Source organism: Pteropus vampyrus, unplaced genomic scaffold, assembly GCF_000151845.1.
Source record: "Pteropus vampyrus isolate Shadow unplaced genomic scaffold, Pvam_2.0 Scaffold50, whole genome shotgun sequence".
In the NCBI taxonomy this organism is placed as follows: domain Eukaryota; kingdom Metazoa; phylum Chordata; class Mammalia; order Chiroptera; family Pteropodidae; genus Pteropus; species Pteropus vampyrus.
In genome coordinates this window covers 7519220-7535384 of record NW_011888831.1, presented here as the reverse complement: position 1 = coordinate 7535384, position 16165 = coordinate 7519220, and the positions used below count along the sequence as shown (strand labels likewise).

At 43.0% G+C, this 16165-nt stretch overlaps 1 protein-coding gene across 7 annotated transcripts in view; it reads right to left on the bottom strand.

Moving 5' to 3' along the window:
* Window positions 1–10752, bottom strand: part of LYRM9 (LYR motif containing 9) — a 16663-nt gene extending 5911 nt beyond the window's left edge. For 4 of the 7 annotated variants that reach the window (XM_023530591.1, XM_023530592.1, XM_023530588.1 and 1 more), the window contains exons 1-2: window positions 10696–10739; window positions 8126–8193 (exon numbers count right to left, since the gene is read on the bottom strand). In XM_023530591.1, the coding sequence (XP_023386359.1) occupies window positions 8126–8134 (9 nt within the window). In that variant the 5' untranslated portion in view covers window positions 8135–8193; window positions 10696–10739. Of the gene's footprint in view, window positions 1–8125; window positions 8221–10695 lie in introns of all 7 variants that reach the window. The other 3 variants (XM_011359997.2, XM_011359998.2, XM_023530589.1) reach the window with 2 other exon arrangements.
* Window positions 10753–16165: the final 5413 nt, after the last annotated feature.

Genomic DNA, 16165 nt, shown 5'->3' with positions numbered 1-16165 from the left:
CCAATGGTAGATTCTAGAACATAAGAACTTGTTAAGTTTCTGCTAAGTACTTTCCAGCCCATAACTGTCCCCTTCTTTATGCTCACTGCACCATAGGCTCCCGCCTAGGCATCTGCCACAGCGTCTTACCTGGTGTCCCTGCCTCCAGCCTGTCACTCTCTAGTCTCCTCCACAGACTCCGTGTCCTGGGTTCATCCCACAGTTGGCCACAAGGAATTTCTCCCAGATGCCCCAAATCCACAAGTGCATCACCTCTTGGTGCCTTTGCTTATGCCGTCCCCTGAGCGTAGAGCTCCCTTCCCCTCTTCTGGTGAGGAACTCACGTTCAGCCTACCAAGTCCAGCTCAGTGTCACTGCCTCTAGGAAGCCCTTCCTGACTGTCCCTCCCTGGTGGGGCTGCAGTACCCTGCTCACAGAGCTGTTATAGTGCTTCCCACACTGCCAGGGATTCATCTGCTGCCAGGCCTGTGGAGCCTGGCCCAGGCCCCGGCGCTTAGTGTCCTGTTTGTTGAACTGGACTGAATGGAATGTGTTATCTCCTCTGTACAGATTTCCTCTCTATGACAGAAAAGCTCACTATATTCCAAATGAAGGAGCTAAAAGACCAAGGTTAAATGATGCCTTGGTTTTAAAGTAACATTAAAAAAAAAAGAAGGAAAGGCAACCCCCTCATCAAAAAGAGAACCAGAATTCTCAATCTATCAGAAGTCCTTAGACTACGAAAAGAAACTCATTAAGTAACTAATTTCAGAGGCTCCTTCATTCCATTTCTAGCATTTTATCTTCCTGACATATTATCTCCACAGCTAAGTTTGCCAATTGCTCATGGTACTCTGGTCTCTAGCTCTAACACAGGGGTGGGCAAGTTGTTGTCTGTCCTAAACACCCATCCTCCCTTTTGGTAACAGCCCCAGATGTGTGACTGGTGATCCACTCCTCCCCAGGTCTCAGCTCATACGCTCTGGGTGAAGCTTTGCTCCAGGCCTAACCAATCAGAGATGTGCAACCATGTGGTCACAGGGACTGGTTCACAGATGGGCACATGATGGAAGCCGAGTGACTCTCAACACCTTTGCAAGAGTGACTGCAAAGGACTCAACATTTTCTCTAGACTTGATGCTGAGAGGACTTGATACTATCTCAGGGAGGCCATCTTGCCTTTTCTTAAAGCCTGAGACTAAAGCCACACAGCAGAAGGCAGAGCTAAGAACCTGGGCTAAAACCAAGTCTGAAGAACTCATTCGAGCCCCAAAACCATCCACCTGAAGGCGGTCCCACCCCTAGACTTTTCAATGATCCAAGCCAATTAATCCCCTTTGCCAAAGCAACTTGAGTTTGCTGTTTTGTCACTTGAAACCAAGAGTCCTAACTGATCAAAGAATCTTAATCTCTCAAATTCTGCTTCCATGATTAGTTCTAATGTTTCAACTCTAAGAAGGAATACAAAGGTCCTCCTGCTGGCCAGGCTGCCCAGCCATGCTTCAGTCCAACAAACTGAGGAGAACACCATACAATGGGGACAAATGCCTTCAAATGCCACCACAGAGGACATTCCACTGAAGTCCCTAACCCAATGGGCAGACTCCACTGGCAGGCTTCCCCAAACTATATAAAGTGCTAATCGAATATCGTAAAATGCCAGTCGTGTAACAGATGGTCGCCAGCTGCAGTCTTCAAAATTAACATTTGGAAAGAGCACAGCTTTGTTTCATTACTTAAAATCCCAGGCAATACTTAGAAACCAACTCAGCAAGTATGGGCGGGAGATTATTTTCAGCTCAATTATAATTCTTAGTCATTCTCAGTAATATCTAGCAGAGAATGCATGTGTGGGTCCACTCAGAAGAGTTAAACTAAAAATGTTTTAATTTAATTTAAAGTGTGGGTTTGCTATTATTTAAGGGGCAATGAACCTCACAACATCATTGCTAAAACGGTAGTCAAACCCTGTGGCCCTAAGAGCACTCACTTCACATATCCTGCTCTTCAGACTTGACCTTAGCCTCTCCACCTGGAGAGGGCTCCCTGCCTCTGTGAAGGCACTGCCATCTTCCCAGGCAACCAAATCAAAATCATCACCGAGCCAACCCACTCCTCCTTCTTCCTCAATCCCCATGCCATTGGTCTCTAAGTCCTATTCAATTCTACCTCTGAATGCCCTCTCAAATCTGTCCCCTCCTATTTCCACTGCGCACCCTTGGTTAAGGCTCTTATCACAGCTCATGTGGACAACTCCGAGAGTTCCCAGCAGGTCTCCCTGTCTTCCAATCTGTTCTCCATTCAATGGCCAGGGTGAATCTTTCCAAAATGTAACTCTCGGCATGTCGCGTTCCTGCCTAAAACCCCTGATATCCACCGTTACCCACCTCCCCTATCATTCATGAGAACTTTTCCCAGAATGTGGGTCAAATACGAAATTCCTTTAAGCAGTATGTGGAGCAACACCTTTTTATTGTAATGATTTTATATTTATTTTCATATGTAATGAGAAAAAAATCCCATCATTTCATATGTATTATGGTTTAAAAGTTTTAAAAATGGCTTAAAACTGATTTTTAGAAATGCATTAAGCAAATAAGAATGCAGTTAAATGTGGATATGATGAAAATCATACAAGTGGTACTGAAGTTTGGAAAGCACTAGTCTACAAAATAAAATCCATACTCCTTTCCAGGGCCTCCAAGGCCCTCTTGATCTGGCCCGTACCCACATCCTCTTCACATCTCCCACCACCCACTACCAGGCCAGGCAAACTGAGCTCTGAGTGACACACTCCGTGACATCCTGTTGTATGTTCACCTGCTATGTGACAGAATGCATATAGTAGATGTATTAGGATTCTGCAGAGACAAAAAGAAATAGGAGATAGATAGATAGATAGATAGATAGATAGATAGATAGATAGATAGATAGATAGATAGACAGATAGATAGACAGACAGACAGATAGATAGACAGACAGACAGACAGGCAGACAGGCAGACAGATGGACGGACAAGAGATAGATGATAGACAGACAGAGATAAAGACAGACAGAAAGACAGATAGACAAATTCAAAATCTGCAGAGTTCATGTTCCAGTTTGAGTCTGAAGGCCGGAAGCTGTTATAAAACCAGGAAGAGCCAATATTCCAGTTTGAAGGCTGTCAGGCAAGCGAATTCTCTTACTCAGGGGAGAGACAGTCTATTGTTCTCCTCAGGCCTTCAAGTGCTTAGATGAGGACCACCCACATCAGGGAAGACAATCTGCTTCACTCAGTCTCCCGATTTAAATGTTAATCTCATCCAAAAATACCTTCACGGACACATCCAAAATAACATTTGGCCAAAAATCTGGGCACCCATGGCCCAGTCAAGTTGACACATAAACTTAACCATAACAGTAGATGCTCAGTATCTATATGTTGAATGAATCCTACTTCTTCTTACAATACTCCTATCTGTTTCCTGTAGATCTCTTGATCCTTCGACACTCAGCTGAGGTCTGGCACCTCCTCCAGGAAGCCCTCACTGACCTAAGCACTCCTGCCACCATGCTCTGTGAGAGGCCCGTGGATACCTCAAACAGCCCTCATCACCCCACATTACTCTAGTTCAGGCTCCATCACCTCTCCCCTGGAGTACTGGAAGGGTAATTACCTTCCCTCCAACCCCTGCCAGCCACCCTTTACATGGCAGTCACAATGCTTTATCTAACTCCAAACTTAAATTCTCCCCAAAGCTGGACATGATATTGGATGTTATTATTAGTTAATTTACTTAGGTATAATAACAATGTTGTGGTTATGTGGGAGACTGTTCTTATTCTAAGGAGATGCAAGTAGAAGTATTTCAAGGTGATGTGTCATCACATCTGCAACTGATTTTCAAATGGTTCATCAAAAGACAACACAGAAAGAGAAATCACAGAGTGAGAAAGATAAAGCAAACACAACAAAATGTTAAGATTGTGTTTAGACAGCAGGTGTAAGGGTGGGTATTGTGCTGTTATTTCAACTTCTATATATTTTGAAAATTGTCATAACAAAAAGTTATTTTTGAAAAATCCTCCCACAGCTTTGCCATCACCTAGTGGATAAAGCCTTAAACTCTTTAGGCTGACACCAATTCCTAAAGCTTTTTTACCTGCCAAGATTCATCCCTCATCACTCTTCCACCTGCCAGGCACACTGACACACCACTTAGAGTTCCTTTAACAATAACGCCAATAATAATAATAATAACAATCACTAACAATTATTACTACACCTGCTTTACTGAATAGTTACCATGTGATAAGTCCTATTCTAAACAAGGCAAGTGAATTAACTAATTTTAATCTTCACAATAACTCTACAAGAAGGTACCATTATACTCTTCCTTTACAGATAAAGAAACGGAGGCAAAAAAAAAAAAAAGGGTAGGAAATTTGTCCAAGTTCAGACAGCTGAGTGCAGAAGCCAGGATTTCTACCCAGGAAGTCTGGCTCCAGAGGCCGTGGTGGATGCTCCCTGGAACACTAGCCCCATTCTCCGAATAGACTTCTACTTATCCTGTAGCTGACATTTGTGGTTTTTTCTAACAGCTCTCCCTGTCCTAATTTCTTTTTAAGGGATGACTTCTTTCCATTGAGTTAGGCCTGCTGAGACTGTTACCAGTGGCTCGATCTCTCCCAGGCACAAATTGAGCATTGGACCCCAGCTAGGTTGATTGAGTATTCCCCACCTCTGGAAATGGGTTGTCGAACAGGGTTACAAAAGAGCCTGAAAATGACTTCATGTACTCCAGCAGTAGTATGTCCTGATCAGCTTCTTCCTGCTCTGAATCGTCCTTGTAGGTCCTGCCGCCTCGTCTGCCAGAAATGTCTAGATTACTGCCCAATTCTCCAGCTTTCTCTCTTGATTCTGTGAGCTCCTAGCATTCTTGCAATTAACTTCTTTTTGATTGAGTCCTTCTATCCATTCTTACACAGAACTAGACTCTTTCTATTATCCGTTTGCATGTAGCCTGTTGTACCTGCTTAGGTCAGCAGGAATCACCCCATGCTCCGAGTGTTTGCCTCTCAATCTCCCCGACCAGACCAAACTCCCATGCGGGCAAGGACTGAGTCAGTTCCTCCATCTCTGTTCCTTCAATGCCTAGCACAGTCCTGGGCACATAGTGAACTTCTCCATAAATGCTTGCCAACTGAATAACCTCAAAATCTGACCCCGCCCCTAACTTGAGAAAACAACAACTTAGCCTTCTCCCAGCCTAATGGCCCCGAGGATCCAAATGTGGCTGAGACAGACCCAAGGTCTGTGGATTTCATTGATTCAATTAGCTCTGTATACATCAAAGAGAAAAAATATATATTTTTTTAGTCAAATAATATTTATTTAGCTTTTTCCTAAGTAAGAACTGAATTCTGGTTTTTCCTCCTGCAGCCTTTCATGAATTAGGAAGTTATAAAATCACTTAAGGTAGCAGGCTTGGCTCACAGTAGGCTCTCAGTAAAAGATGTTAATTGAATGAACAGAAAAACAGTCCAAAGTAAGCAGTCTTTCAAAACCAGAACACTGAAAAGCTGGAAGCCACCTTCTCCATCTAATATAAAACAAATCTCTTCTCCACATCTCTGGCAGCCCAAGATGTCAGAAAATAATTTTGGTTCTGAGCTAAAATCTGCTCTATAAAATTCTAATTATTGGTCTGAGCTCTGCCCTTTGGAGCTAAAGTCTCTGCTAAAATACCCCCAAGTCCTGTCTTTAATTATTCAAAGTCAATTATCCCAACTCTCATTCGTTTCTTTTCCAAGATAACCACCCTGAAGATGCTATCATCTCCCAATGCTTCTCCAACTCACTCACCCTCCTCTGGACACACCCTCATTAATGATCTCACAATTAAAATCGCAGTTTGCTTGTGTTCTGACCAGCGCCATGGGCAGCCGCGCTCAGGTGGCACTATCACTTCCTCAACTTGGGAATTCAAGGAATGCAACTCAGACTGAATTCTCTGGGCCCTTACCTGGCCCTGGCATTCAGCTCAAAGGTACCTTTTTTCTCATGAACTATTCTTTTTTGTTTTCCATGAACTTAAGTCTGTTTCCCTATCTTGCATTTTACTAGTTCAGTCCAGAGTCACAATCTCTGGGATGCCTGATCCTTTCTGTTATACAACTCAACTCAATTCAGCATAACAAAAGCATAGAAACGATCACATGCCCGGTACAAATGGGGTACAAAGAAAGAGAGATTAACCCCAGCAGGCTGTGTCGGTCACCCATACAATGCCATTCAGAGCATCTAACATGTGCGTGGCTCTGGACTCAGCCCTAGGACCACAGAGTTGAAAGGCCTGACATGTTAAGGAACAGTCTTACCCCAAGCCTCCCACAAAGCTGATAGCATGTCTTACTAGCTACCATGTGCCAGGTAGGTGTTGAGAGCTTTACATGTGTTGTCTCGTGTATCCTCACAACAAACTTATGGGGTATATGTCATTAGCCCCATTTTAGAGATGAGGAAACTGAGGTTCTGACAGGTTAAAGTAACTTGGCAGAGGCCACACAGCTAATGCATGGTCAGGTCTATTTGATTCCAAAGCCCATGCCCTTACCAGCTTTTAACGCCACCTGCTATGTTGATATCTGAGCCACCCACGAAAGGCTGCCCAAATCAAGCTAAGGACTTCACAGAGAACTCTCCCTAGGGCTCATTCAAGACCAGGTCTAAGCATTCATGAAAGCACTTGACTGTTCTATTATTCAGCACTTATTTTCCAGCCTTCTCCATAAAACCTTGCTTCATGCTTTTCAGAAACACAAGGACACCATCTATAGCTTCCCCTGCATATAGATCAAAAAAAGTTACAAGGCTGATGTCAATTACACAAAGGGGCAACTAAGGATTTGCATTCAAAAAGTTCTTAGGAAATCCAAAAGAGAATATGACAGAATAAAGGAAAAGAACACAAAGGGATTTCCTGGGAGCCAAATGGTACCATGGGCACAGATGCTAAGAAACAGGCCTACAGCCCCACTTAACCTCATTGTCTCTTTCCTTGATTTTTGCCCTGACATAGGGTGCCTAAAAATAAGTAGAAAAAAATGAAAGAAAGGAAGAAAGGAAGGAAAGTAGGAAGGAAGGAACTAGGGAACATAACTGGAAATCATGCCCTATTGAGCACAAGCTAAATCAAGCTTGCATAGGCCATTGTTTAAATATGCAATTATTCTTCTGGATAGGGAAAGTCACAATATAGGATGAAAGCAGTTCTGCTCCCCACAACTCTGGGGTTCCAGCTTGCACGTGTGCATTCTCCAAGCTAGAAATCAGGCAGCAATGCTTACTCCTCCAGTCTCTCTTCTACATAGTGGAGGCTCTCAAACCAGCCCTCTAAACTCCACCCCCTCACACCCCCTTCACCCCCTGGGCACTACCTTGGTTCCCAGCTTTGTAACAATGTCTCTTTCAGACTATCCCAATACCTCCCAATCAGTCTCTTTCCTTCCAGTCCAACCCCCACATTGCTGCCCAAGGACACTTCCTAAAAAACACACCCTGTCATGCTCCTTCTCCAAAATCTCTGTGGAGTATTCTTTACCCATGGCCTTCCAAAATCTGGCTCCAATTTCTCTCAACAAACTCATCTCTTACTGTCCTTCTTGCACGTCCTGCATTTTAGCCACACTGAACTTGGAGGTTAAATTCATGGACTTTAGGATCAGATAGTCTGGGTTCAAATCCTGACTCCATTACTTGCCTGGGCAAGTTTCTTAACCTCCATCTCATTGTTTGTTGCACATCTGTCAGTGGGGCCGCTAACGGTATTTCCTACATAGAATCATTGTGAGAATTAAATAATGTTCCTAAACCACTAGCACCATGCCTGGCACATACTATGTGCTAACTATTCGTTGTTATTGTTAATAGCATCTTTGAAATGTGCTGTGCTTTTCAACATCTTTCTCCTACCTTGAATTCTTTACCCACCTCAAGAATTCCTCTTTATCTTTAAAGATCCAGTTCCTAGGTCACCTCTTTCAGGGTTTCACTCCATGCTATCCATGCTCATCACACTGTACTATAACCATTTATGTAACAATGTGATGGAATAGCACAGAGCAGGTTTTGATGACAAACCATCCTTATTTTGGAGCTTACCTCTGCCATGTACTAGCTGTGTAATACTGGGCAACTTGCTTGACTTCTCTGTACTTCTGCCTCCTCCTCTGTAAATTGGAGAATGGAATATATACCTCAAGAAAACAGGGGGTGGAATATAAAGATCAAGCAAGCTAACATAAGTGAAGTGCCTAGCACAGGGGCTGGCATATATTAGGCACCTGAATATCTTACCCTTTCCTACTCTACCTGGCTGTCTGTATTCCTTGCTAACTGTAAGTTACTGGATGACAGAGACTATATTGTATTAGACATCCCTCCACAATCAACAGTGCCCAGAACATAATAAAAGCTCAATAAATATGTGTTGATTGACTCCCTCTAAACCAGAGAAGAAACTAAAGCCAGGAGGAAAGTGATTGTCCTGAAGTCACAAAGCCATCTCAAACTCAAGTTCTTTGGCTCTGAACCCTCAGCTCTTTCTACCACACCTGCTATCTCAAAGGCTAAGGAGTCACCCTGAACATCACATCTGTCAGCCCAAACTGCCGAGTCTTTCTTTACCAGTTTCAAGTGAACCTCGTGAGCTATCCCAGCCAAAGCAAACATGTTTGATCCAGAGCTGAATAACGGGGATCCCGAACTGAATCATTGTAACATCAGACTGCTTTGTTACAGTGGCCTCCCACACACAGGCCACAAAACACTCTGGTTTGAGGGCAAATGAAGAGAACAAATGTATTGTATATGTACCAGGTGTTAAACAATGGGCTGAGTACTTCAGGGGGGCTACTTAATCTACAACCCTATTATTCCCACTTTATAGAGGAAAAAGACTAAGGCTCAAAGTCACACAAAACTAGGAGGGAGCCACAGCTGTACCCAGGTCTCTGCCTTCCTAACTCAAACTCTTTCCACACATACCTAGGGCTTGTCTGAGAGGATCATTGAGCCAAAAACCCCCTGGTTTATCCTTTTCTTCACCCCCTCCCACTACCCCTGGCCTTCTTGCTTGTCCTCACATACCCAGCCACTCTTCAGGGTGCCCACATGGTCCACCCCACCCCCAATGATCCAGGTCTCACACAAGAGGCCTTTGTTGGCTACACTATAGTCTCTTCTATTTATCTTCATGGCATTCTTCACTTTATATTTATATTCCCCTACTGAGATGTAAGCTCCATAAAAGCAGGGAGTTTATCTTGTTTATAACTGCATCTCTAGTACGGTACAGTGCCTGACACATATAGGGGTGCGTGAGTAGTACTAGTCATTGAGCACCAACAAGGTGCTGGGTGCTGCGGATACAGAAACAAACACAAGAGCCCCTATTCCCATGGAACTTACACATTAACAAAAAAAGATAATAAAAACCAATTATAACTTAATACTACAAAGTGGAATTCTAGTCCTCGAGAGACTGGCTCATGGGGTCCTTCACCCAGTCAAGGGTCAGAGTTGTTTTCTTAAAAAAGAGACAAAATTAATCTGAGGTCTGAGAGAAGAGCAGGATTTCGTTGGGTGAAGGTGAAGATGGAGGGGTGATGAAGACAGAGCTGCCTGCAGCCTGCATGAAAGCCTAAGGGAGGTAGGGATTGCCAGGCCCACAGAAGCCCAAGAAGGCAGGGAGGGCAAACAAGAGCACCGTCGGGAAGGTGGGGTCAGATCCAGAAGGGCCTGGTAGGTGGTGAGGGGTTAGATTAGTCCTGAGGTCCATCAGCTGATGAATGGATAAATAAAACATGGTACCTTCATACAATGGAATATTATTTGTAATTGAAAAGAAGTGACCTACTGATACATGCTACATGGGTGAACCTTGAAAATATTACTCTAAGTGAAAGAAGCTAGTCACAAAAGACCAAATACTGTATGATTTCATTTATGCACAAAGTGCAGAACAGGCAAATCTATAGACAAAGTAGGTTAGCGCTTGCTAGGGCTGGGGGAAGGGGACATGGGGGCAGTTACGACTAAAGGTTTCTTTTTGGAAGTAATGAAAATGTTCTAAAATTGATTATGGTGATGGATGGTGTTCAAGTCTGTGAATGTATTATATTCAATTGTGCATTCTAATTGCATGCTATGTAAAAGCTAACAAAAGATTAGTCTTAAGGGCTAAGGGGTTTGGCTATGAGTGACTTCATTTGTTACTCAGAAGCATAAATCAAAACGTGAAGGTTACTCCAGGTAACAACACTCACAGGGCACTCTGAGTAGATGGACCGTGCGGGGGCTACGTCTACTTTTTTAAATGAGCAAACCGAAGCTGACCTCGGAGGCGTGTGCCAGATAATGAACATTAAACTAGCTAGCCCGGAGACCCTTGAGCTCTTTGTGGCCCCCACGCCCCTGCTGGAGGCCTGGGGCCTTCTCCGCTCCTCCCAGCCGCCCCGACGAGGCCTGCGAAAAGTCACGCTCCAGGCCACCCGGCTCTTCAGGGGCACGAGAACGGACGGGGAAGAAAGGAAGGGAGTACTGCAGGTCGCCGCTAGGTCTTCCACAGGCCACGCAAAGCCAAGGATTCCCAAAGTGTCACACGCCCAGCCCACCCCATTGCCCCAGCGGCTCCGCGCGCCCCCGCCCTCCGCCTGCGCCCAGCGGCTCACCCGCCTCCACTGAGGAACGTGAACCCCGGACGCGGAGGACGCGGAGCCGCGACTGCGCCTGCGCCCCCGGACATGCGCAGCACCGCCCCCGCCTGGCCACTGTGCGCCCAGCGCCCTCTGTCGGCCGCGTGCGGGACTCGGGGTCCCCAACATGTGATAGCTGCTGGGTTCCCCTTCCCTGATCCAACCGACCCAGTAGAAAAAGAAAGCTATCCCACTAACAGCCGTCTTTACCTTAAGCACCTACTCTTCTTTCGGGCTGTTGCTACCTCAGAAATAAGCCCTAAAAGGCAGACTCTCCCCCATATTCTTGAATACGGATCACTGCTAAAATATTAGGAGTGTTCAAGATCTGTGAAAAGGCTTGCTAGAGGTCTTTTCCTAAACCACTCGTGTTGATGACAAGAATTATATTTGGATGGGAATCTGCGTTTTGAATTATTTCATCAAATTACAGTCCCATAACACCTGTCAAAAGAATAAATATGACAGTAATAGGCATGCTTCCTTTCAGACCCATTATAATTATAATTGAGGAAAAGAATACAGAATTTAAACTCAGAGCTACTGCCAGTATCATTCTTTGAAAATGAAATAATGCTGTTTTATTAAATAGGCTCTCCCCGCTCTAATGTTTAAAGCTAAAGTGCTTCTCTGAATTGATTTAAATACAAGTTTTATATCTTGAAAGAAATAAAGATGAGTCTTTATCTTCAGACAAACCCCCTGTTCAATGATGCTGCTGATCTTCTCTCAGCTGATGTCTAAAAGGGAGTTAGGTTGTTATTGGGTAATATTGCTTCTGTTCACGTCTCTCTTCTCCAGGGCTTTTTAAACCTATTTGTAATGAAAAGGCTGACTTCCTTACACAGACAGACTCCATGTGTAGCTGATTTAACAACTTTTTTTTCTTTTTTTTTTTTTTCCTTCTTTTTTTCAAGGAAAACATTGCTCCCTGATGGCACCTGGTAATCTATTTTTCTCCTTTTAGGGTAAGAGAAGCAGGGAGACATTTCTTAACAGAAATGTTTTTTTAGGCTTTTCTCCCTTTTGTCTTTTCCTAACTCCCTGTAGAGTTTTCTCTCCTTTTTTCATTTTACCTCTTCACCTTACTAGCCTTCCTCCAAATGGAGGGGGTCTGCCCTTGAAATATTCAGATAATTGCCTCAAGCCTTCAATTTATTTTCAATATGTAGACTTGTACCAAATATATCTGAAAGATATAATTGAACCTCCATAAATCAGCCCTCTTATTTCTATATGCATATTCGGGGCATTTCATTAGTGCAGATTCAATCAATAAATAATTAAGCTTTTAAAGCCCTTATTAGATACAATCTGCAGTATCACCATCCATTCCTGTTTTCAGTCTTAGGATCACTTAATATTTTGAAGAACTGTCACAGTTCGTTCTTTGGCCCCATCTTCCTTTTGTTCCTAGATTGCTGTGCTCCTGCATCAGAAACATCATTCTACTACCTAGATCTCATAAAATATTCAAGATGCAAGCTGTTCACTTTACCTCAGAAAGACTCCACCTTCAGAATCATATGTGCCTCTTCCGTCTTTATAAATACACAAGATTTTGCCTTTCACAAAAATTCCTTAGAAACATCCAAACACCGAGGAAAAAATAACCCAAAGGAGGATAGGCTTGGACAACAATTTCCAATTTTTTTCCAAGTCATAAAGGTAACCTAGATATTTTAAATAATTAGATTATAATACTTTGAACTTGACATCAACCTTAGGTTCTTACAGCTTGAGCAGTAAAACTAAAGAATTCTTATCAGTCAAACATTCACAAAAATGACACCAGACCTATAATCTAATGAAAACTCCAACCATTCTTTTTACTATGTCATTTTCCTTTACACTGAAATGTTAGCAGACGAACACCCTCATGTCAGACAATACAGGATATTTACAGATAAATGGAAAGACTTTTTACTTGAAACATTTGTCACCCAAAAGTTGGCTGTCCAGGGGACATGTTCTCATAGGGAAGTTTATTGACTTTCCTAAGAAATAGATCACCACTCTCTCTTGATTTCTGACATTATAGCATTTAACCTGACAACTGCAGGTTTGTAGCCAATATTTGTAGGAAAAGATACAAGTCCTGATGCTTATTCCAGTTTAAACCTGTTTTTAGATTTCAAAGAGAAATGATACATTTGCATCCTCTGATTAAATCAGGTTATTGTCTCAAAGGTTGACCATATAAATAATTCAAATTAATTCATCACTGTACAATAGATTTAATAAGCATAATAAACACTTTGAAGGAAACACTTAGGACCCTCGGTCTGCCCTTGCTCTCGTTCCCATTATCTCAGATTTCCCTGTGAACAGAACGAGTGGTACCAAGTTGTTCTCCTCTATTCAAAGTATGCAAAGTTGCTATTTACCAGTTTTCAATTTGCATGTCTCAAATCCTGCCAGAACACAGGGTGAGGGGCTTGGGGTGACTGGTGAATGTGCCAAAAGAGGAGACCAGAGTAAAAATGAAAATCCCAATGAACAGATCTTCTCCACCCCAGGGTGCCGCAAAGACTTGTTTTTAAGACAATAAAAATATTGGGTTTAAAAGGTAATGTGAAATCTCAGACATCTAGTGTCTTTTCTCCTTAATTGCTGGGTTGAAGAAGGAGATGAGCAAGGAATTCAAGATTTTTTATATACAGGAACACAAGAGAGAAAGGGGTGCAATTCTGACTATCTATAGCATACTCTTGGAGAGTAATTTACAGCCTGGGTTTTAGCCTTCCTGGACCTCTGTCTTGTGTTACTTTCTGCAGTTCCATAAATCTAAACTTGCTGACTGATAAATATTCTATATTTCTCAGTGTGTTCTGTAGTAATATATTTACAGTGGTCACATGTGAGACCACACTGATGATCAAATGTATGTCTTCTCTGACTATGTTTCCATTTTTTCATCTCTTAAAAATAATGCTCGATGTCTCATGATTTCAGATTATAAATAACATGCTCACACATACACACAAATTTTTGTATAAATCACCTTTGAAGTGGATTTTTTTCCCATAAAAAGTATAAGTGAATGCTGGTTGTATATATGGTGATATTAACAAAGAAGTGAACATGCTTGGGAACATTTTTCGTTTTTGCATTTTGATAGCATTTGACTAAAGATTCACTTTAAAATAACTTTGTTCACAAAGTATAATTCTGTTTCCACTGACTACATTGGTAGAGTCTTAAGATAGCCACAGGTAAGAATTAATGTCACAGTTAATAGAAGGGGAGACTGTACAAAATAATGAACTTTATTAAATAGGATTATTTGGAGGAAGAGGAGAGACAGAGAGGTGTAGAGGGGAAGGAGCAGGAGAGAAGAGAGAGAGGGGTTTGAAAAAGGAGGGGCGTGGATAATGACAAAAAGTAGAAGGAAGTTATTCTTTTTAGTGCTCTCCCACAGAGAAAGGAAAGGCCTGATAAAGTTAAGGGAAGAAGCCCAGAACCAAAGGACATCATTAATTAAGGGAAACCTCAATCATTTGGGCCAGAATATAAGGTGTCTGGATAATCAAATATGTAGTTAAGAGTTAGTTACCTTACATTTCATCAAACACTTGTTGAGACTCCTCCAGTGCAAAACTCCATGCAAAGCCCTGGGTCATAGCAGAGGCCCCTGAATTTCTTCTCTCTCACTCTCCTGTCTTCTCCACTTTTTTTAGAGGCAGATCTTATCTTGTTGCTGTCCTTGAGTTCCCTTAGTGTTCTCTGAGCAGATATGCTAAACTCCTTATCACATCCTCAATGTTCTCTGAGCAGATATGCTAAACTCCTTATCACATCCTACAAGACCCTGCAGGGTGTGGGCTCTGAGGTTCCACTCCATGTCCCTGTCCCCTGCTGCAGCCAAAATGGCCATTCAGACCCTCAAATGTTCCTTCCACCTGCTCCTCCTCGAGATACCAAATCACAGGTCTCTTCCTCAACTTCTCTGACACTCCCACTCCCACTTGACACTGGGGGCAGATAACCCTCTCCCCCAAGACAGTAGCCTGTATCTTTTTCCATGGCATACATCACAGTTTATGCTTATTATATCTACCTCAGTTTGGGTTCTCCCAGAAGACTCTAAAGCAAGGATTTGAGAACAAATATTTTATTTGGTAGCTGATCCTAGAAAACATCTAGTAAGGGAAGTGAGACAGGGAAAGGAAGGGAGCCCGTAAAGAGCATCTTTTGCCCAGCAAGTTATCACCACGGGCAACTGAGCTTTATCCTGCTGGGGAACCAATATGGAACACACATCAGTTATCCCACCCTAGGATTGTGAGAGCTGAGGTATTTATACATCAATTACTGTTAGCTAATGATTGAATAATGTTCTCAGGGGCATTGACCCCCTGGTACTACTTCTGGCTTTCCATGCTCTTAGGCAAAGAGATACAGATGATGGCAGTAGTAAGTTAGCCAGGTATACACAATGGTAAAATTCAAGGCGCTATGGGGGCAGTTCTGCTAATCACTTACACATGTACATGTGCATATAATAGATACATATATATGTATATTGTATTCCCCACTAGACCCTCATGAGAGCAGGAACTGAGTAGCAGTGTCTCTTCCAGTGCCTGTGCCTCACTTCCCGTGGTCCACCATAAAATCACTCCCCGCTGTCCAATACTCTCATCTCCCTGGTTCCTCTCACCCTCTGTTGTACTCACTCTGAATGAACCTACCATCCTCCTTCTCTAACCTGCACCCAAGCAGATTAATGTTGAGAAAAATGACACAATAGAGCTGACGGGTTTCATTTTAAACTTATAATTCAAACTCGAAGGCATACTGGATGCTGCCTGAGAAGAAAATGATCGTTTCTTAGAACTCCCATAACCTACCTCCACCCTCACTCTCAGCTGATGACCTCATAGCAAAGTTAGACACCCTCAGTTAAGGATTTCCTCCTCTTCTCGTCCTTTCCTCTGTCCTGTTACACTGAGGGAAGTTTCTTACTGCCTTTGAAAACTAATTCCTCCATGGATTGTCTGGCTTCTAATCCCCTCTGTCTTCCTAAAATCTTTGCTCCTACAGTTATCTGCTCTCTCATGCTTCATTAATCTTTTCTCCTATTCATTCTAAGCAACACACTGAAGTGGTCTAGATCAGCGGTCCCCAACCATTTTGGCTCCAGGGACCAGTGCTCTTATAAAATCTAATGCCTGATGATCTGAAGCAGAGCTGAGGCAGCGATGCTAGCGCTGGGGAGCAGCTGCAAATACAGAGGAAGCTTCACTCACTAGTCCGAAGCTCACCTCCTGCTGTGTGGACTAGTTCCTAACAGGCCACAGACAGGTACCAGTCCATGGCCTAGGGGTTGGGGAGCCCTGGTTTAGAGGCCTTGCTACTCAAAATGTGGTTCATGAACCAGCATTGGCCTCACTTGGGAGCTTGTTAGAAATGGAAAATCTCCCACCCCAGACCTGCAGAATCA